At 38.8% G+C, this 18,574-nt stretch overlaps 1 protein-coding gene across 1 annotated transcript in view; it reads left to right on the top strand.

Annotated features, from left to right (window-relative positions):
* LOC138165893 (neuroepithelial cell-transforming gene 1 protein-like) overlaps nucleotides 1-18,574 on the top strand; it is a 64,743-nt gene that overhangs the window by 30,085 nt on the left and 16,084 nt on the right. Inside the window, exon 2 of the mRNA XM_069094281.1 lies at nucleotides 7,464-7,530. Within this exon, the coding sequence (XP_068950382.1) occupies nucleotides 7,464-7,530 (67 nt within the window). The remainder of the gene's footprint in view (nucleotides 1-7,463; nucleotides 7,531-18,574) is intronic.

The raw sequence follows: 18,574 nt of genomic DNA, 5'->3' as shown, positions 1-18,574 counted from the left end.
GCGTAAATTCGCAGTTCTGTTATCAGCAGTAGGAAAGCCTCCCACTATTCTGGGCCTGATCCATCTAGCTTTAATTTAACTCAGTTATAGTCCTTTCTTAGCATATTCACATTCTCTCCCTTGCCATTTAGTTCACTGCCTCAGAGTCCTTTTAGGTGCATTCTCCCTACTGTCCAGGGGCTCGAGTAGATAAACTTGGGGGAACTGAGGTCCACAAGCAGACAGTTTCTTTTCTTTTTTTTTTTTTTTTATTTTTTAAATGTTTTTTTTTTTTTTTTTTTAAGATTTTTATTTATTTATTTTAAGCAATCAGGGTTAAGTAACTTGCTCAAGGTTACAAGGCCAGTTATTTCTGGGTTCGGTGCTGAGTGTCTGAGCCTGGGATTCGATCTCCAGGTCGTCCCAACACTGGAGCCGGTGCTCTTACTTGCTGAGCCACCTGGCTGCCCCTAAGCAATTGGGGTTAAGTAACTTGCTCAAGGTTACACGGCCAGGTGTTTCTGGGTGGGTGCTAAGTGTCTGAGCCCGGGATTCGATCTCCAGGTCTTCTCAACACTGGAGCCGGTGCTCTTACTCGCTGTGCTACTTGGCTGCCCCTTTCAAATGCTTTATTAACTTCTGATTTACATCATTCATTTCCACCAGATTTTGAGTTACAAATTTTTTCCCTACCCACTGCCCCAAAATAGCAGTCCCACAGGATATCCCCTCCTCCAATCTGCTCTTTCCCATATGTTCTCCCATACCCCCTTCGACTTTTCCAGTAGGGAATGGTGAATTTCTATGCCCCAGTGCCTGTATATATTATTTCCCAATTATATGTAAAATAGTATTAATAATAGTGTGTATATATATATGTGTGTGTGTGTGTGTATGTATGTATATATTTTTAAACATTTGATTTTAAAACTTTGAATTCCAGAATCATTCTCTTCCTCCCTTGTCATCCAACCTTACTGGAAAGATAAGTAGTTCAGTATAGGTTATACATGTGTAGCTAATGCAAAACATTAACATAGTAGATATATTGTAAAAGACTGACTATATTTTCCTCCCTCCTATCCCACCTCCCACTTGTTCTGTTCTCTACTTGGATCCCATCCCTTTTCAAAAGTGGGTGCTTCCAACTTCCCTCCCCCCAAGCCTGCCCTCCCTTCCATCATCCCCCCTCTCATCCCCTTCCCCCCTACTCCCCTGGAGGGTGAGATACCCTATTTAGTGTGTATTTCATTCCCTCCCCAAGCCAAATTCAATGAGAGTAAGATTGACCCATTCCCTTTTGCCTTCCTATTCCCCTCCATTTTAAACATTTTCCCTTGCTTCTTCTATATGAGATAGTTGGCCCCATTCTGTCTTTCCCCATTTCCTCTCATTATATTCCTCTCTGACCTCTTAATTTCACCTTTTAAGTATCATCCCTTCCTATTAAATTGGTCCTGTGCCCTCTATCTATGTATACCTGTAAACATATATACACACATTCACATATATATTCATATGCCCGTGTACCCTCCAATATAGATGTGTGTGTGTATATATATGTGTGTGTATATATATATATATATATACATATATACATATATATTCCTTTCAACTATTTTCATACTGAGAGAAGTTTCATCAGTTACAATTATTGTTTTTCCATGTAGGAATGTTAGTAGTTCAACTTTGATAAATTCCTTATGATTTCTTTTCCCTGTCTACCTTCTCATGTGTCTCTTGTTGCTTATATCTGAATGTCAAATTTTCTATTCAACTCTGGTTTTTTCATCAAGAATGCTTGAAAGTCCTGTATTCCATTGAATGACAGTATTTTCCCCTGAAACATGATACTCAGTTTTGCTGGGTAGGTGACTCTTGGTTTTAATCCCAGCTCCTTTGACCTCCGGAATATCATATTGCAAGCCCTTCAATTCCTCAGTGTAGAAGCTGCCAGATCCTGAGTTATCCTGATTGTGTTTCCACAATATTCAAATTGTTTCTTCCTGGCTGCTTGTAATATTGTCTCCTTGATCTGGGAATTTCAGAACCTGGCTATAATATTCCTAGGAGTTTTCTTTTTGGGATCTTTTCCAGGAGGTGATTGGTGGATTCTTTCAACGTCTATTTTGCCCTCTGGTTCTAAAACAACAGGGCAGTTTTCCTTGAGAATTTCTTGGAGGATGATTTCTAGGTTCTTTCTTTGATTGTGGCTTTCAGATAGTCCAATAATTTTTAAATTATCTCTCCTGGATCTATTTTCCAGGTCAGTGGTTTTTTCCCATGAGATATTTCACATTGCCTTCTGTTCTTTCATTTGTTTGGATCTGTTTAACAGCATCTTGATTTCTCATAAATTCATTAGCTTCCATTTGCTCCAGTCTAATTCTGAAGTCATTACTCTCCTCATTGAGGCTTTGAGATTCTTTTTCCATCTGGCAAATTCAGCTTTTTAGGGCATTCTTCTCCTCATTGCCTTTTTGAGCCTCTTTTGCCATTTTAGTTAGTCTATTTTTTAAGGTATGATTTCCCTCAGTCAGGCTGTTGACTCTCATTTCATAATTTTCTTGCATCGTTCTCATTTCTCTTCCCAATTTTTCCTCCACTTCTCTTATCTGCTTCTTAAGGTCCTCTATGGCCTGTAGCCAGCTCGTATTTTCCTTTGAAGCTTTTGGTGCAGGAGTTCTGACTTCACTGTCTTCCTCCTGTTCCATGCTTTGATCCTTTTGGTCCCCAAAATAGGAGTCTAATGTTGGATTCTTCTGTTTGATTTGCTTCCTTTGCCTGGTCATGTTGCCACTCAGTTACTTGACTTTGGGGCATTTTGCTACTGTAGGACTCTGCTACCAGACAGGAACTTCGTTCCAAACGCTGGGGTTTTCTAAGCTGCTGGAGTTATTAATTGGGTGCCCTTGCTGAAGCCTTCACATTATCTGGTAAGCTGTACACTCCCCAGGATCTCCACCCTACACCGCAATCCAGATCCAAGCAGGTTAAAGCGAGAGCGATTACCCCTTGGACTGGTCGCTGCATCCCCCTACTGTCTGCAGGCCAGGAGCTGCAGCTGCCACATAGGGGCAGCTGCACAGCCTGGGCTTCTCAGCGGCTTCTCTCCCTGGGGGTAAAAACCAAATTTCTGGGTCCCAAAGTCCACACTGCATTGACCTCTCATTTAGTCCTTAGCATCTATGTTTTGATAATTCTTTAAATGGCCATAGGTTCTGATATGGGGCTGGGCTCGGCTTCCAGAGCGCTGCATTGGCTGATTTCTGCTGGCCAGCTGGGCTGTCCTCAGTGGGAGGTTAGCTTCTCTGTGTCATTTTGTGGGTTCTGTAGCTCCAAAGTTTGTTCAGAGTCCCCTTTTACACGAATTGGGGAAGGTGGAAGCTGGAGCCGCACAGAGGTCCTGTTTCAACTTCACCAGCTTGACTCTGGAAGCACCCACTTTTGAAAAGGGACAAGATCAAAGTAGAGAATAGAACAAGTAGGGGGTGGGATAGGATGGAGGGAAATATGGTCAGTCTTACAGGATATAATATATCTGCTATGGAAATGTTTTTTCATAGCTACACATGTACAACCTATCTCCCCATTAAGGTGATGAGAGAGGAAGGGAAAGAATCTGAAATTCAAAGTTTTAAAATCAAATGTTTAAAAATACATATTATTATTATTATTCTTTTACATGTAACTGGGAAATAAGATATACAGGCACTGCGGTATATATATCCACCATGCCTACTGGAAAGTCAGAAAGGGGATTGGGGAACATATGGTAGAGAGCAGATTGGGGGAGGGGATATTCCATCAGTTCATTTTGTTGGGGAGTGGTGAGTTAGGGGGAAAATGGGGAGAAAATTTGTAACTAAAAATCTTGTGGAAATGAATGATATAAACTAAAAAATAAAAAAGAGAAGGAAAAAAAGATAGCAGTTTTCCCCTAAGTATTGCTTTGGCTGATCCCCAGAATTTTGGTAGGTTGTTCTTTATTGTTATTATTATTTTTTTTTAAAGTAATTGGGGTTAAGTAACTTGCTCAGGGTTACATGGCCAGGTGTTTTGGTTGGGTACTAAGTGTCTGAGCCCGGATTTGATCCCCAGGTCATCCTGACACTAGGGCCAGTGCTCTTACTCTCTGTGCTACCTGGCTGCCCCTTATTGTTATTAATTTTAATGAAATCACTTAAAATCTCTATGATTTGTTCTTTGACCCTCTAACATTTTAGAATTTAGTTTCTAATTAATTTTTAATCTTTCCTTCAAGGCCCTTTATTGAATATAGTTTTATTGCATTGCAATCTATAAAAGATATTTATATTTCTGCACAAAGAACATGTAAAAAGTGCACAACAGAGAGAAAACTTACAAGAAAAAGAAAAAATGAACAGTTCTCAATACAGTGTGTAGTATTACATAAGCTTTCTTGAAATGGAAATTTATTACTGTATATTTTAAATCCTTTTGCATTCATCTGTGCACATGGCAATGCTTTTTCCCCCGTTGTCTAATTTTGTATTATTTTACTTTTAGTATTTAAATTTGTTTCTTTTTTCCTTATTTTGTATTTATTTTTACATTTTTTTAAAGTTATCAATGAAAAAAAGAAACAAGGGGGAAAAGATGTAAAGGAAGCATATCCAATAGTGTCAGACCTTAACCTATATTGTAAGGTGAGAGCATTGTTGAAGTGCATAATTGATAATTTTGGTTATTTCAAATTAAAGTTTTCTTGTATAAGTAAAACCTATGCATCCAAGAATAGAAGGAATGCAGAAGATTGGGGGAAAACTTTCATAGACAATCTCTAAGATAGAATAGGATCGGTTTGGAATATTGCTGTGGTGTAGGAAATAATGAGCTGGTTGATTTAGAGAAACATGGAAATACTTGGACTTCTGAAAGATGCTATCTACTTTCAGAGAAACAGATGGCAAGTAGAAACAAGCATAGCATGGTCTTACATATATGTGTATGAGTATATATGTATGTTTATAGGTATATATGTACAGTGTGTGTGTGTCCCTGCTTAATTGTAGCCTTTCTTGGGAGAGGAGGGGGGAAAATGTAAAAAGTACACAGCAGCAAACAAAAGAAAACCTACAAGGAAGTAGAAAAAAGCTGGATAGCTTTGAAAAATGTAAAAAAGAGGGCAGGAAGGGATGGAAAAAAAGTTTGGAACTCAAAGTCTTGAAAAAATGAATACTAAAAATTGTCTTGACATGTAATTGGGAAAATGCTATTAAAAATAGAAATATATGTATATAGACACATATATACACACAAAAATATTTGCCTTTTTTTCTAGGAAAAAAATCAATTTTTATTTAATTTTCAAAGCTCAAGTACTAAATTATCTTTTGGAAAAATTTTGGAAAAAAAAAAGTTTACCATGGTTTATTTACTATAATTTATAGCCACACAAGACATAGCAGTGTTTTATGTTTACTTAATGGAGTGGCCACCTTTTTCTGATTCATATATTCCATTTAGCTAAGAATTTTATAGCACAAATCTTGGGAGGCAGATGACAGCTTTATGATGATTCCTAAGGGCTTAGATACTTAAAGTGGGTGCGTTATGGTGTTTGGTTCTTTATAGTTCATTATGGGTGGATGAAGTACATGAAAACTGTCTCCAGACTACTTATACCTTACCTGTATAGTGTGAGCTCACCAGTATCCCATGATGATGCAGAGCCCTGTCATCTTTTTCCAAACTTGGTTCTCAGATACTAACATAAGGTCTTCTTTGGGCATCTTTAGGCTAGCATCCAAATCTTAAGAGAATGTTCAGAGTAGGAAATTATCAGAAACGATTTGCCCAATTGTAAGACAATAAAACTGACAATCTGGATGAAATAGATGAATATTTAATATAAAATGCTTAGATTAATGGGAAAAAAAACCAGTACAGACTCAATCTAATCTCAGAAAAAGAATTTAAATTATAAATGAACTCCCAGAAAAAGAAAAACTACAGATACAATAGATTTACAAGCAAATTCTTTTGTTTTTTGTTTTGTTTTTTGGAGGGGGGAAGGCAGGGCAATTGGGGTTAAGTGACTTGCCCATGGCTAGTAAATGTTAAGTGTCTGAGACTGGATTTGAATTCAGGTCCTCCTGACTCCAGGGCCAGTGCTGTGTTCGCTGCTCCACCTAGCTGCCCCCAAGTGAATCCTTTTAAACATTTAAAGAACAGTTCTTTTCAATATTACATAAACTGTTTGAAAGACTAAGAGGAGAGCTACTGCCAGAGTCTTTCCATTTCCAAGTGCCACATGACTGTGCTCTTCCCTCTACCTCTTATCCAGTGCTCCTACCTATTTTCCACCTCTAGTTCTGTGAACAGTAATGAAATGAATAATACCATTCCTGGGAAAGAGCACGTCAGTCAGTTGTCATATGACTACATTCTCCCTCCCTATAATGTCTCTGACCAGAAATATCCTTCTCTGGCTACTACTCCTTTATATATTCTCTTCCTCTATTAGATTATAAACTCCCTGAGAGCAGGGGCTGTCTTGCTTTTTATATTTGCATGCTAGTACTTATCACAGTGTCTGATGTATAATGATAAGTTTTTGTTCTTGTAATCATTTGAGAATGGAAGAATCATATAATCAGTGATAATGAATGGAATGGCAAAGCATATTTAAATTAAATATAGAAGAAAAGGTCCCAATAATTAAAGCTTTCCCAAAGTAGATTATGCAGCCTTTCAATGTAATACATTTTACAGATGAGTACTTGTCAACAATGTTATAATAGGATTTCTTTCTGATACAGGTTAGACTAAATGACTGATAGAGTCCCTTCCAACTCTAAAATTGTGTGATTCTATGGAATGTCCATCATTTAGCTGGTTTTGCCACATGGCCAGCTCACTTTTTTTTCCTATCACGCTGCTTTTTTTTTTGGTTGTGATATCCTTCATAATATTCCTGTTATGTTATATTGTTCTTAATCTTCAACTTGTAATTCTTCAGAAACTGTGATGTTCCATGGTCTTAATCCTTTAATTCTTAGAGATTATGATATTCCATGATTTACAACCACATAGTATCTTTGGATGAATATTGACATTAAAATGATCAACTTTTCATTCAGGAGAAGCTTGGGATCATTAAAAATACTATAGTACTTCCCAAAGGCAATCTAGTTATAAATAGAGATACTTGTCTTTTTTGGATTTTAAGTGCTAGAAGCAGGAGAATAAACTGGATAATCACTTGTGATCCCTGCCAACTAAAAAAATATATAGTAAGAAACTGTTTACTTACTATACTTCTGTTTTAATAACATTAATCTTACTGCTGAAAACATTGGCCAACCGGGGGGAGAAAGAATAAATGGAGGTGAGGTTGTTAAATATCCTGTTTCTTCAAAGTACTTCAAAAGTATCCCAAAATTATAACCAACTTTCTCTTTAGCTGCTGCTGTAGCTCAATATCTCATAAATTTATTTTATGTATTTTCTATTAATAGATACTCCCTTCGGAGAGGCAGTTCCTTCACATTTCTAACACCTGGGCCACACTGGGATTTCACCTTGGTGGGTAAATGCCTTTTATATATTTAACAAAGTTCTTTAAAATTTTCTTTGCACTTGGAATCCTATAGTTTTAACATTATTCATGAAGTACATATTGAAGTTTTGTTTCATTTGCTGTAGCATAGTTTTGAATAAAATAACACAGCCATGCCAGAACTTTAATTAGCTTGTAGAAGTAATAAATCAAGAAGCCTATTTAGATTTTTTTAAAAATTACTCCAGAAACCCAAATGATAAATTTTAAAATCATTTGTAGGTTTTTTGACTCCATAGTAAAACCACTTCAACATTCACTCTCCCCTTCTCTTCAGTCCCATGCCTCCTTTTTCTGTAGATCTTGCCCTGCCAAGCCTTAGCTATGGCTTTCTCCTGCCTATCCCCACCCCCCATTGCCTTTGTTCCTACTCACATGCTGATGAACAAAGCTGGAGATCAGGAAACTGGGTCCATTGCATATTTGTTATGTAACTGTGGCAGGGCAATTCTTCTGTGCCTTCCTAATTGATTCACTATCTCACTTACCACAGTGACTTTTTCAAACCATTTCATCTCTCCTTAAACCTTGAGAGTGCTGGAACTGGAGTCAGGAAAACCCAAATTCAAATTGCACCTCAGACAACTTACTGACTGTGTGACCTTGAGCAATTCACTTAACCTCCACCTACCTTAGTTTCCTTAGTTGTAAAGTGAGGATAATTATAGTACCTAAAATCCTTCCTCCTCCACAGTTGTTAGGATCAAATGAGATATTTGTACAATGCTTGGCACATATTAGGTGCTTAATAAATGACTTGTTTCATGATTGTTTCATAGCTCTCCCTTCTCCACTCTCTCATCTGAGAACCTGGCTGCATATTTCACTGAAAAGTTACAGCCTTCACTGGATTGGCCCTATTCTCCCCTCCTTATCTAATATCTCCTCTGTGCTTTCTGTTACTATCTCTTCCTTTGCCTATTACCATAAAGAGATAGCCCTTCTTCTTGCCAAGCCAAACCCTTCTGCATGGACCCTTGATTCCAGTCCAACCTATCTTCTCCAGGTGATTGCACCATCTATTATTCCCCCTCTTTCCTGTCTTTAATTTCTCCCCTTCTATTGCCAGCTTTTCTACCACCTGCAGACATGCCTTTGTCTCCCCTATCCTTACAAATCCTTCATTTGATCGTCCATCTCTGTTCACAGTTGTCCTATGTTGTTCCTCCCTTTCATGGCTAGACTCCTTAAGAAGGCTGTCTTTAGTCTGTGCCTCTAGTGAGTCAACAAGCATTTATTAAGCATTTACTAAATACAAAGCAGTGTGGGGATACAAGTACGAACAAAATGAAAATAGTCTTGGTTCTAAAGGAGCTTATTTCTAATGAGGAAAAAATATGTAAAAGGGGACCTGAAAAACAGGAGAAATAAAAGGAAGTGAAGAAATTCAGAGAAAGAAGGATGGCTGGTCCTGGCTTCTGACTTCATCATTCAGCTGAAATTCCTCTCTGCAAAGTTACCCAATAACATCTTAATTGCCTTATCTAATCTCAATCCTCATCCTTTTTTATCTCTCTGCAACCTTTGACTGTCAATCACCACCTTTTTTTTTGAGAGAATTTCTTTTTTTTTTTTCAGTTTTACTTAATCCAGGATCCTAGATCCTACATTGTTTTTTTTCAAATGCTTTATTAACTTCTGATTTACATCATTCATTTCTGCCAGATTTTGAGTTACAAATTTTCTTCCTGTTTTTCCCCTACCCACTGCCCCAAAATAGCAGTCCCACAGGATATCCCCTCCTCCAATCTGCTCTCTCCCATATTTTCTCCCATACCCCTTTAGACTTTTCCAGTGGATCTCCATGCCCCAGTGCCCGTATAGCTTATTTCCCAATTACATGTAAAATAGCATTAATAATAATTTTATATATATTATATATATGTTTGAGTATTTGATTTTAAAACTTTGAATTCCAGATTCATTCCCTTCCTCCCTTGTCACCTTACTGGGAAGATAAGCAGTTCAGTATAGGTTGTACATGTGTGGCTAATGCAAAACAATAACATAGTAGATATATTGTAAAAGACTGGCTATATTTCCCTCCCACCTATCCTACCTCCCACTTGTTCTGTTCTCTACTTTGATCCCATCCCTTTTCAAAAGTGGGTGCTTCCAACTTCCCTCCCCCACAGCCTGCCCTCCCTTCCATCATTCCCCCTCTCATCCCCTTCCCTCTTATTCTCCTGTAGGGTGAGATACCCTATTTAGTGTGTATTTCATTCCCTCCTAAAGCCAAATTCAATGGGAATAAGGTTGACACATTCCCTTTTGCCTTCCTATTCTTTGCCTCCATTGTAACTATTTTCCCTTGCCTCTTCTATATGAGATAGTTTACCCCATTCTGTCTCTCCCCATCTCCTCTCATTATATTCCTCTCTCACCTCTTAATTTCACCTTTTAAGTATCATCCCTTCCTGTTAAATTGGTCCTGTGCCCTCTATCTATGTATGCCTGTAAACATATATACACACATTCACATATGTATTCATATGCCCATATACCCTCATATATAGACATATATTTCTATTCCCTTCAACTACTGAGAAAAGTTTCATCAGTTACAATTATTGTTTTTCCATGTAGGAATGTTAATAGCTCAACTTTGATATGTTCCTTATGATTTCTTTTCCCTGTTTACCTTCTCATGTGTCTCTTGCTGCTTGTATCTGAATGTCAAATTTTCTATTCAGCTCTGGTTTTTCATCAAGAATGCTTGAAAGTCCTCTATTCTACTGAATGACCATATTTTCCCCTGAAACATGATACTCAGTTTTGCTGAGTAGGTGACTCTTGGTTTTAATCCCAGCTCCTTTGACCTCCGGAATATCATATTCCAGGCCCTTCAATCCCTCTTGTAGAAGCTGCCAGATCCTGGGTTATCCTGATTGCGTTTCCACACTATTCAAATTGTTTCTTCCTGGCTGCTTGTAATATTCTCTCCTTAATCTGGGAATTTCGGAACCTGGCTATAATATTCCTAGGAGTTCTGTTTTTGGGATCTTTTTCAGGAGGTGATCGGTGGATTCTTTCAACGTCTATTTTGCCCTCTGGTTCTAAAATATCAGGGCAGTTTTCTTTGAGAACTTCCTGGAGGATGATTTCTAGGTTCTTACTTTGATCATGGCTTTCAGATAGTCCAATAATTTTTAAATTATCTCTCTTGGATCTATTTTCCAGGTCAGTGGTTTTTCCCATGAGATATTTCACATTGCCTACTATTCTTTCATTTGTTTGGATCTGTTTAACAGCATCTTGAATTCTTATAAAGTCATTAGCTTCCATTTGCTCCAGTCTAATTCTGAAGCAATGATTTTCCTCATTGAGCTTTTGAGATTCTTTTTCCATCTGGCAAATCTGGCTTTTTAAGGCATTCTTCTCTCATTACCTTTTTGAGCCTTTTTTGCCATTTGAGTTAGTCTATTTTTTAAGGTATTATTTTCCTTAGTCAGGCTGTTGAGTCTCATTTCATAATTTTCTTGCATCGTTCTCATTTCTCTTCCCAATTTTTCCTTCACTTCTCTTATCTGCTTCTTAAGGTCCTCTGTGGCCTCTAACCAGCTCATATTTTTCTTGGAAGTTTTTGGTGCAGGAGTTCTGACTTCACTGTCTTCCTCCTGTTCCATGCTTTGATCCTTTTTGTCCCCAAAATAGGAGTCTAATGTAGGATTGCTCTGTTTGCTTTGCTTGCTTATGTTGCCACTTAATTACTTGACTTTTAAGCTTTTTGCCACAGTAGAACTCTGCTACCAGAAAGGGGAGCTTCATCCCAAATGCTGGGGTTTTCATAGCTGCCAGAGCTATTAGTTGGGTGCCCTCTCTGAAGCCTCCACACGCTCTGGTAGATTGTTCACGTACCCCTGGAGCTCCACCCTAGACTGCAATGCACATCCAAGCAGGTTAAGGCAAGAGCTATTACCCCTCAGATTTGTTGTTTGGTCCCCCTACAGTCTGCAGGCTAGGAGCTGAAGCAGCCACATGGTGGCAGCTGCATGGCCGCTGCGTCTCAGCTGATTCTCGCCGTGGGGGCAAAGGCTGACCGCACTCCCCACTACTGAATCCCAAAGTCCACACTGCATTGTCCTTTCACTTAGTCCTTAGCATCTATGTGTTGATAATTCTGGAAACTGCCGCAGCTGCTGGTGATCTGAAGTCCCTCCTGACAATTATTTTTTACAGTTTCTTTTAATTGAACTAGGGTTTGTAGTTTTCTATGTTTCTCTTGACTCCTGTATTTCTATTTCAAAGTAATCAGCTCTGGCATTTTCATCAAGAAAGTCTGGAAATCTATTTCATTAAAGGGCCATTTTCCCACTGTAGGATTATACTTAATTTTGTTGGGTAGGTTATTTTTGGTTGTAAGCCTTTGTTTTTTGCATTCTGAAATGAATATTCCAAGGCCTTGTATCAGCAAGCACCCCAGAGTCCCTAGGGTGGCTGCCAACACAGGTTCTTAGATCTGCTTTGTTAAAGGAAAGCAACTCAAAATGGGTTAACAACCTTACTTTAATCAGTGAAATATGTATTGTTTAGCTAGTTCAGGGGAAAAAGGTCAGCACCCCGAACTTCAGAGTATACAGAAAGAATTATCAAGATGCAGAAACAGATCAAGTAGACAGATTTCCAAACTGTCCAACCATTATATCCATACCAAATCAACATGTGGGTTTTTCAAAGCCGGGGCGGGGGACGGGGGGGGAGGCTCTCAACAATGGCTTCCCAGAGTCTCATCTGATCAAATCACAGAACACTTATCAAAGTGAGCCCCAAAACAAAGCCTCACATCAGGGTTTATATAGCCTTCTCCTGGCTCAGAGAATGTAACAAGCTTCTGGACACACTGGCCAATAAAAAAGTATCTACTGAAAAACAAGTCTCCCACCCCAGGCTCCAGGTGCACTTTAGCCTAGGGGCAGGGAAGATCTTAAAAATTTATATTCCCATTACAGGCCTTTTCCCATTTACTCTTATGGAATGTAGACCAGAGATATCAAACTCACAGACCACAAAACTCCCAAATATACCCTAAAATTTAACTGTTTAAACCAGAATAAAATGTAATTGAGAAATGTTTAGCAAAATAAATAAAAAATATAACATAGATAATGTTGATTTGTGGTTTCCTAGTCAACATGCAACATTTAGGGATTCATTTTAATTTCAGTCCACTGAAGTAGACTGTGCCTCCTTGGTACTCAGACTCTTTCTTTTTGGATACTTAAAGTATTTTTTCTTTGACCTAGAACCTCTGGCTTTTGGTTATGATATTCCTAGTTTTCATTTTTGGGGTTTCTTCTGATTTTAACTTTGCCTTCCCATGAAATAATATTTCTCCTAGCTTTGATAGGTATGATAAAACCTACTCTGCTAATTCCTTTCTTTGTCTTTATCCAAGAAGTACTTGTGAGTCATATTTCCATTTAGCTGCAACTTCTTTCTTCTAGTTTCATTTATGGCAAGGATGTTAAAATTGAGGAGATTCAGTTCCTCCAGAAATATATTCATTTGTTGGTCACCGGACAAATGACCTATCATCCCTATTTTACAGACGGGAGAACCACAGGATCACCACAGGATGAAGGAAGGGGTCATAAAATAATTTAGTCCAACTTTCTCATTTTCAGATTCGTAAACTGTATACAAGGTGGTAAAATTATTCAACCAAGGTAAAAATAACTAAAAAATATTGGAGTGAGAGGATTCAAACAGTTCACTGACTCTAAGTTCAATGTTTTTTCCTCTAATATATCATGTTATCTCTCTGAAAGAGATTGAATAATGTGATATTAGCTCTAGAATTGGAGGAGCTAGGTTCAGATTCCACCTCTAGCATGTACTACTCAAGTAATCTTGGGCAAGTCTCTTAAACTCCCTAGGCCATAGTTTCTTCAGTCATAAAACAAGAGAGTTGAATTCAATGGCTTCTGAGGTCCCTGAGCTCTATGACCTTAAGACTTGCCCAGGGTCACAAAGCTTTAGAGTCCAGGCTCAAACTCATATCTTCTGATTCTAAAACTAGTACCCTTTCCATTATATTATGTTGTCTCTCTACCACATATAGGCTACAGCAATTATCTGTGATGACTAAGGAACCTTTAGTAGAATGTAATCTCTTTAAGGTCAGGAACTATCTAATTTTTGTATTTATATTCCCCAGTTCTCAACATATAGTAGGTGACCAGTTGAAAAGACATACACAAGTATGGTTCTGTACTATGATAACTATAACATAAGTTGGAATATGTTTATTGCTTTAAAGAAAAACCAAACTTTTAGAAAGAACAAGAAAAAATAGGGTATAGTGTATAAGCAAACATATGTATAAAGACTGGATTAGCATCATCACTGAGGCTCTTCAAATCAAGACAAGTCAACAAGCATTTATTAAATGCCTGTTATGTGGCAGGCACTTTGTACTCAATGATTGGGAATAGTAAGGTAGCAAAAACAACAAAAAAAAATCAAAACACTTCATACTCTTAAGGAACTCACAGTCTTAATGGGGAAGACAACATACAAACAATTATATGCAGACAAGATATTTCCAGGATTAAATGAAGATAATTTAAGAGAAAAGGAAATTAAGAAGAAGCAAATAAGGCTTCTTGAAGAAAGTGGGACTCGAGCTGAGATTTAAAGGAAGTTAGGAGATAGAGAAGAATAGGAACAGAATTCTAGGTAGGAGAGACAACCAGGAAAAATGCATTGGAGTCAAGAGATGCATTGTACTATGCAAGAAACAGCAAAACCAGTGTCACTGGATTGCAGAGTATATGGAAAAATGAATATAAGAAAACTTGAAGGGGCTAGATTATAAAGAGCTTTAAAAGCTAGACAGAGAATTTTTTTTTTTTTTAAGCAATCAGGGTTAAGTAACCTGCTCAAGGCTACACGGCCAGTTATTTCTGGGTGTGGTGCTGAGTGTCTGAGTCCGGGATTAGATCTCCAGGTCGTCCCAACACTGGAGCCGGTGCTCTTACTCGCTGAGCCACCTGGCTGCCCCTAAGCAATTGGGGTTAAGTAACTTGCTCAAGGTTACATGGCCAGGTGTTTCTGGGTGGGTGCTAAGTGTCTGAGCCCGGGATTCGATCTCCAGGTCGTTCTGACACTGGAGTCGGTGCTCTTACTCGCTGTGCTACCTGGCCGCCCCGACAGAGAATTTTATATTTGAAACAAGAAGTAATAAAGAGTCATTGGAATTTCCTCAGAAGGGGCTGACATGGTAGACCTGTGAGACCATTTTGACAGCTGATAGAGGATGTGCTGAGTAGGGAAAGATTAGAGGCAGAGAGACCAACCAGCAAGATACTGCAATACTCTAGGTGGGAGTTGATAAGGGCCCACAGCAGGGTAGTGGGAGTGTTAGAGGAGAAGATGGTTCACATAAGAAATATTTCCATGGTAGCTAGGATTTAGCATTTGATTAGATATGGGGGAAAGGAGAGTGAGGAGGAAAGGATGACACCTAAGTTTCAAATCTGTGAGTGACTCAAAATCCTTGACAGGAACAGGGAAGTTCAGAAGAGGGTTTGGGAGAAAAACAATTCTATTTTGGACAAGTCAGTTAAATATGTTTGAAATATCCAATAGAAAGCTGACGATGTGAGACTGTAGGTCACAAAAAGGGGTCAGGGCTGCACAAATAGATCTGAGAATGATCTGCATAGAGATAATAATTGAATACATGGAAGCTGAAGACAGTACTGGGACAAAGCAAAGGAGAATACAAGAAGGCCCACTACAGAGGCTTATGTATACTCACCATTAGCACGTAAAATCTGGATAAAAATACAGCAAAGGAGACTGGGGAGAAGGAAGAGAATCAGGAAAGAGTAGTATCATGAAAAGCTGAAGAGACAAGAAGAAGGTGATTGGGGGGCGGAGTCAAGATGGAGAAGTAGAAGCAGGACCTCCCCACTGCTCCGGCTCTCACCTTCCTCAATTCATGTAAAAAGGGGACTCTATACAAACTTTGGAGCTGAAGAACCCACAAAATGACACAGAGAAGCTAACCTCCCACTGAGGACAAGTCTGGCAGGCCGGCAGGAATTGGCAAGCTGCTCTGGGAGCTGAGCCCAGCCCCACTCCGAGGCTTTAGCCCCAGGGCGGGCCTGACCAGCCTTCTGCTGGAGGGACTCCAGATCAGCAGCAGCTGTGGCCCTTTCCAGATTTATCAACACATAGATGCAAAGGACAAAGTGAGAGGTCAGTGCAGTCTGGACTTTGGGACATAGTAAGTGGGAGTGCGTGGCCAGGGGCGAGAAGCCATTGAGACCCCAGCACAGCCAGCCAGCGCCACGTGGCAGCTTCAGCTCCTGGCCTGAAAGTGTAAGGGGACCAAGCACCACTCTGAGGGGTAATCGCTCTTGCTTTAACCTTCTTGGATCTGGATTGCAGTCTAGGGTGGAGGTCCTGGGGTGTGTGTCCAGCTTGCCAGAGCCTATGGAGACCTCAGAGAGGGCACTCATCTAATACCTCCGGCAGCTGAGAAAACCCCAGCGTTTGGGACAAATGCTCCCCTGTCTGGTGGCAGAGTTCTACTGTGGCAAAAAGCCCAGGGATCAAGTGACTGAGGGGCAACATGACCAGGCAAAAGAAACAAATCAGACAGAAGATTCCAACATTAGACTCCTATTTGGGGGACAAAAAGGATCAAAGCATGGAACAGGAGGAAGACAGTGAAGTCAGAACTGCACCCAAAACTTCCAAGAAAAATATGAGCTGGTTACAGGCCACAGAGGACCTTAAGAAGCAGATAAGAGAAGTGAAGGAAAAATTGGGAAGAGAAATGAGAACGATGCAAGAAAATTATGAAATAAGATTCGACAGCCTGACTGAGGAAAATCATACCTTAAAAAATAGACTAATTCAAATGGAAAAAGAGCCTCAAATAGGTGATGAGGAGAAGAATGCCTTAAAAAGCCGAATTTGCCAGATGGAAAAAGAATCTCAAAAGCTCACTGAGGAAAATCATTGCTTCAGAATTAGATTGGAGCGAATGGAAGCTAATGAATTTATGCTGTTAAACAGATCCAAACAAATGAAAGAATAGTAGGCAATGTGAAATATCTCATGGGAAAAACCACTGACCTGGAAAAATGATAATTGTAACTGATGAAACTTTTCTCAGTATGAGAATAGTTGAAGGGAATAGAAATGTATGTGTTTTTTTAATATATGTATGTATGTGTATATACATATATACATACAATGTATATACATACATTCATACATATATAGGAGAGCATATGGGTATATAAATACATATGTGAATATGTGTGTATATGTGTACAGGTATACATAGAGAGCACAGGACCAGTATAATAGGAAGAGATAATATTTAAAAGGTGAAATTAAGAGGTAAGAGAGGAGTATAATGAGAGGAGATGGGGAAAGACAGAATGGGGTTAACTATCTCATATAGAAGAGGCAAGGGAAAATGGTTACAATGGAGGGGAAGAACAAGAAGGCAAAAGGGATTGGGTCAACCTTATTCTCATTGAATTTGGCTTAGGGAGGCAATGACATACACAGTAAATAGGGTATCTCACCCTGCAGGAGAGTAGGGGCGAAAGGGTGGATGGTGGAAGGGAGGGCTGGTTGGGGGAGGGGAGGGAAGTTGGAAGCACCCACTTTTGAAAAGGGCCAGGATCAAAGTAGAGAATAGAACAATTGGGAGGTGGCATAGGAGGGAGGGAAATATAGTCAGTGTTTTACAATATATCCACTATGGAAATGTTTTGCATTGCAACACATGTACAACCTATACTGAATTGCTTATCTTTGCACTAAGGCTGGGTGACAAGAGAGGAAGGGAATGAATCTGGAATTCAAAGTTTTAAAGTCAAATGTTTTATATGTATATTTATATATATACACACTATTATTAATATTATTTTACATGTTACTGGTTAATAAGACATACAAGCACTGGGGCATAGAGATCCACCGTGCCCTACTGTAAAGTCAGAGGAGGTATGGGAGAAGATATGGGAGAGAGCAGATTGGAGGAGGGGATATCCAGTGGAATCGTTATTTTGGGGTGGTGGGTAGGGGGAAAACGGGGAGAAAATTTGTAACTGAAAGTCTTGTGGAAATGAATGATGTAAGCTAAAAGTTACATTTGATTTAAAAAAATACAATTGTCTTCTGAGAACCCTAACATATTCAAGTTACAGAGAAAGATAAATAGGACAGACAGGATCTGGAATGATTTTGTTCTCTTTCAGTGGTTTTAGGAGAAGGCAGAATTAGCAGGGATAGGGCTCTATACTGGGGAAGAAAGGAGGAGGAAGGGTGAAGAAATCATTAAATAACAGAGGTATGTAATATGTATGTTACTGAAGTGTTCAGTCATGGAAGAAGGAGTAGGAAATATGAGTTCCCCCTGAACCTCATTTTTATCTGAACCATAGAAAGAACTATCAAGCACAATTACATGTATGTACACACATTAAAATCACAGTATAAAAGTGCATTAAACTCAAAAGGGAACCTCAGAGAGGAAAAGAGGGGTTTAAGATGGAATGTAACATAAATAATAGAAGAGTGTAAACAAAACAAAACCTCATTGTCTAGGGAGGAATATGAAGGGAAAATTAAAAAGAAAAGAAGTTAAATCAGGATTAGGGGAAGGGAAAGAGAAAGTAGTCAACAAAATAGAAGTAATCCCCTTCTTTTATAGATCATAAATCTTAGAAAATTTATCCTTTTACTACCTTCTTATTTGTAAAGAGAGGGAAGGGGAAGAAGAGGGGGAAAGTACAAGAGGACAGAATGAAGGGAAATTCATATGAACCTTGGACATGGTTGACATGAACTTATTCCTATTGTGGAAGAAGATAACAGAATGGATTTGAAAATAGCATCTAACGATATGGTGTTTACTAGAAACACACTTTAATCATAAAGATTCACATAGAATTAAAATGAAGGAGCTGTCAATACTCTAATTGAACTTGAAAAAGGCAGGATTTAGGGGCGGCCAGGTGGCTCAGCGAGTAAGAGCAC

This window comes from Petaurus breviceps, unplaced genomic scaffold (assembly GCF_028583685.1).
Source record: "Petaurus breviceps papuanus isolate PSGF00001 unplaced genomic scaffold, PetGlider_PUasm1.0 216, whole genome shotgun sequence".
In the NCBI taxonomy this organism is placed as follows: Eukaryota; Metazoa; Chordata; class Mammalia; order Diprotodontia; family Petauridae; genus Petaurus; species Petaurus breviceps.
This window is presented reverse-complemented; position numbering and strand designations above follow the sequence as displayed.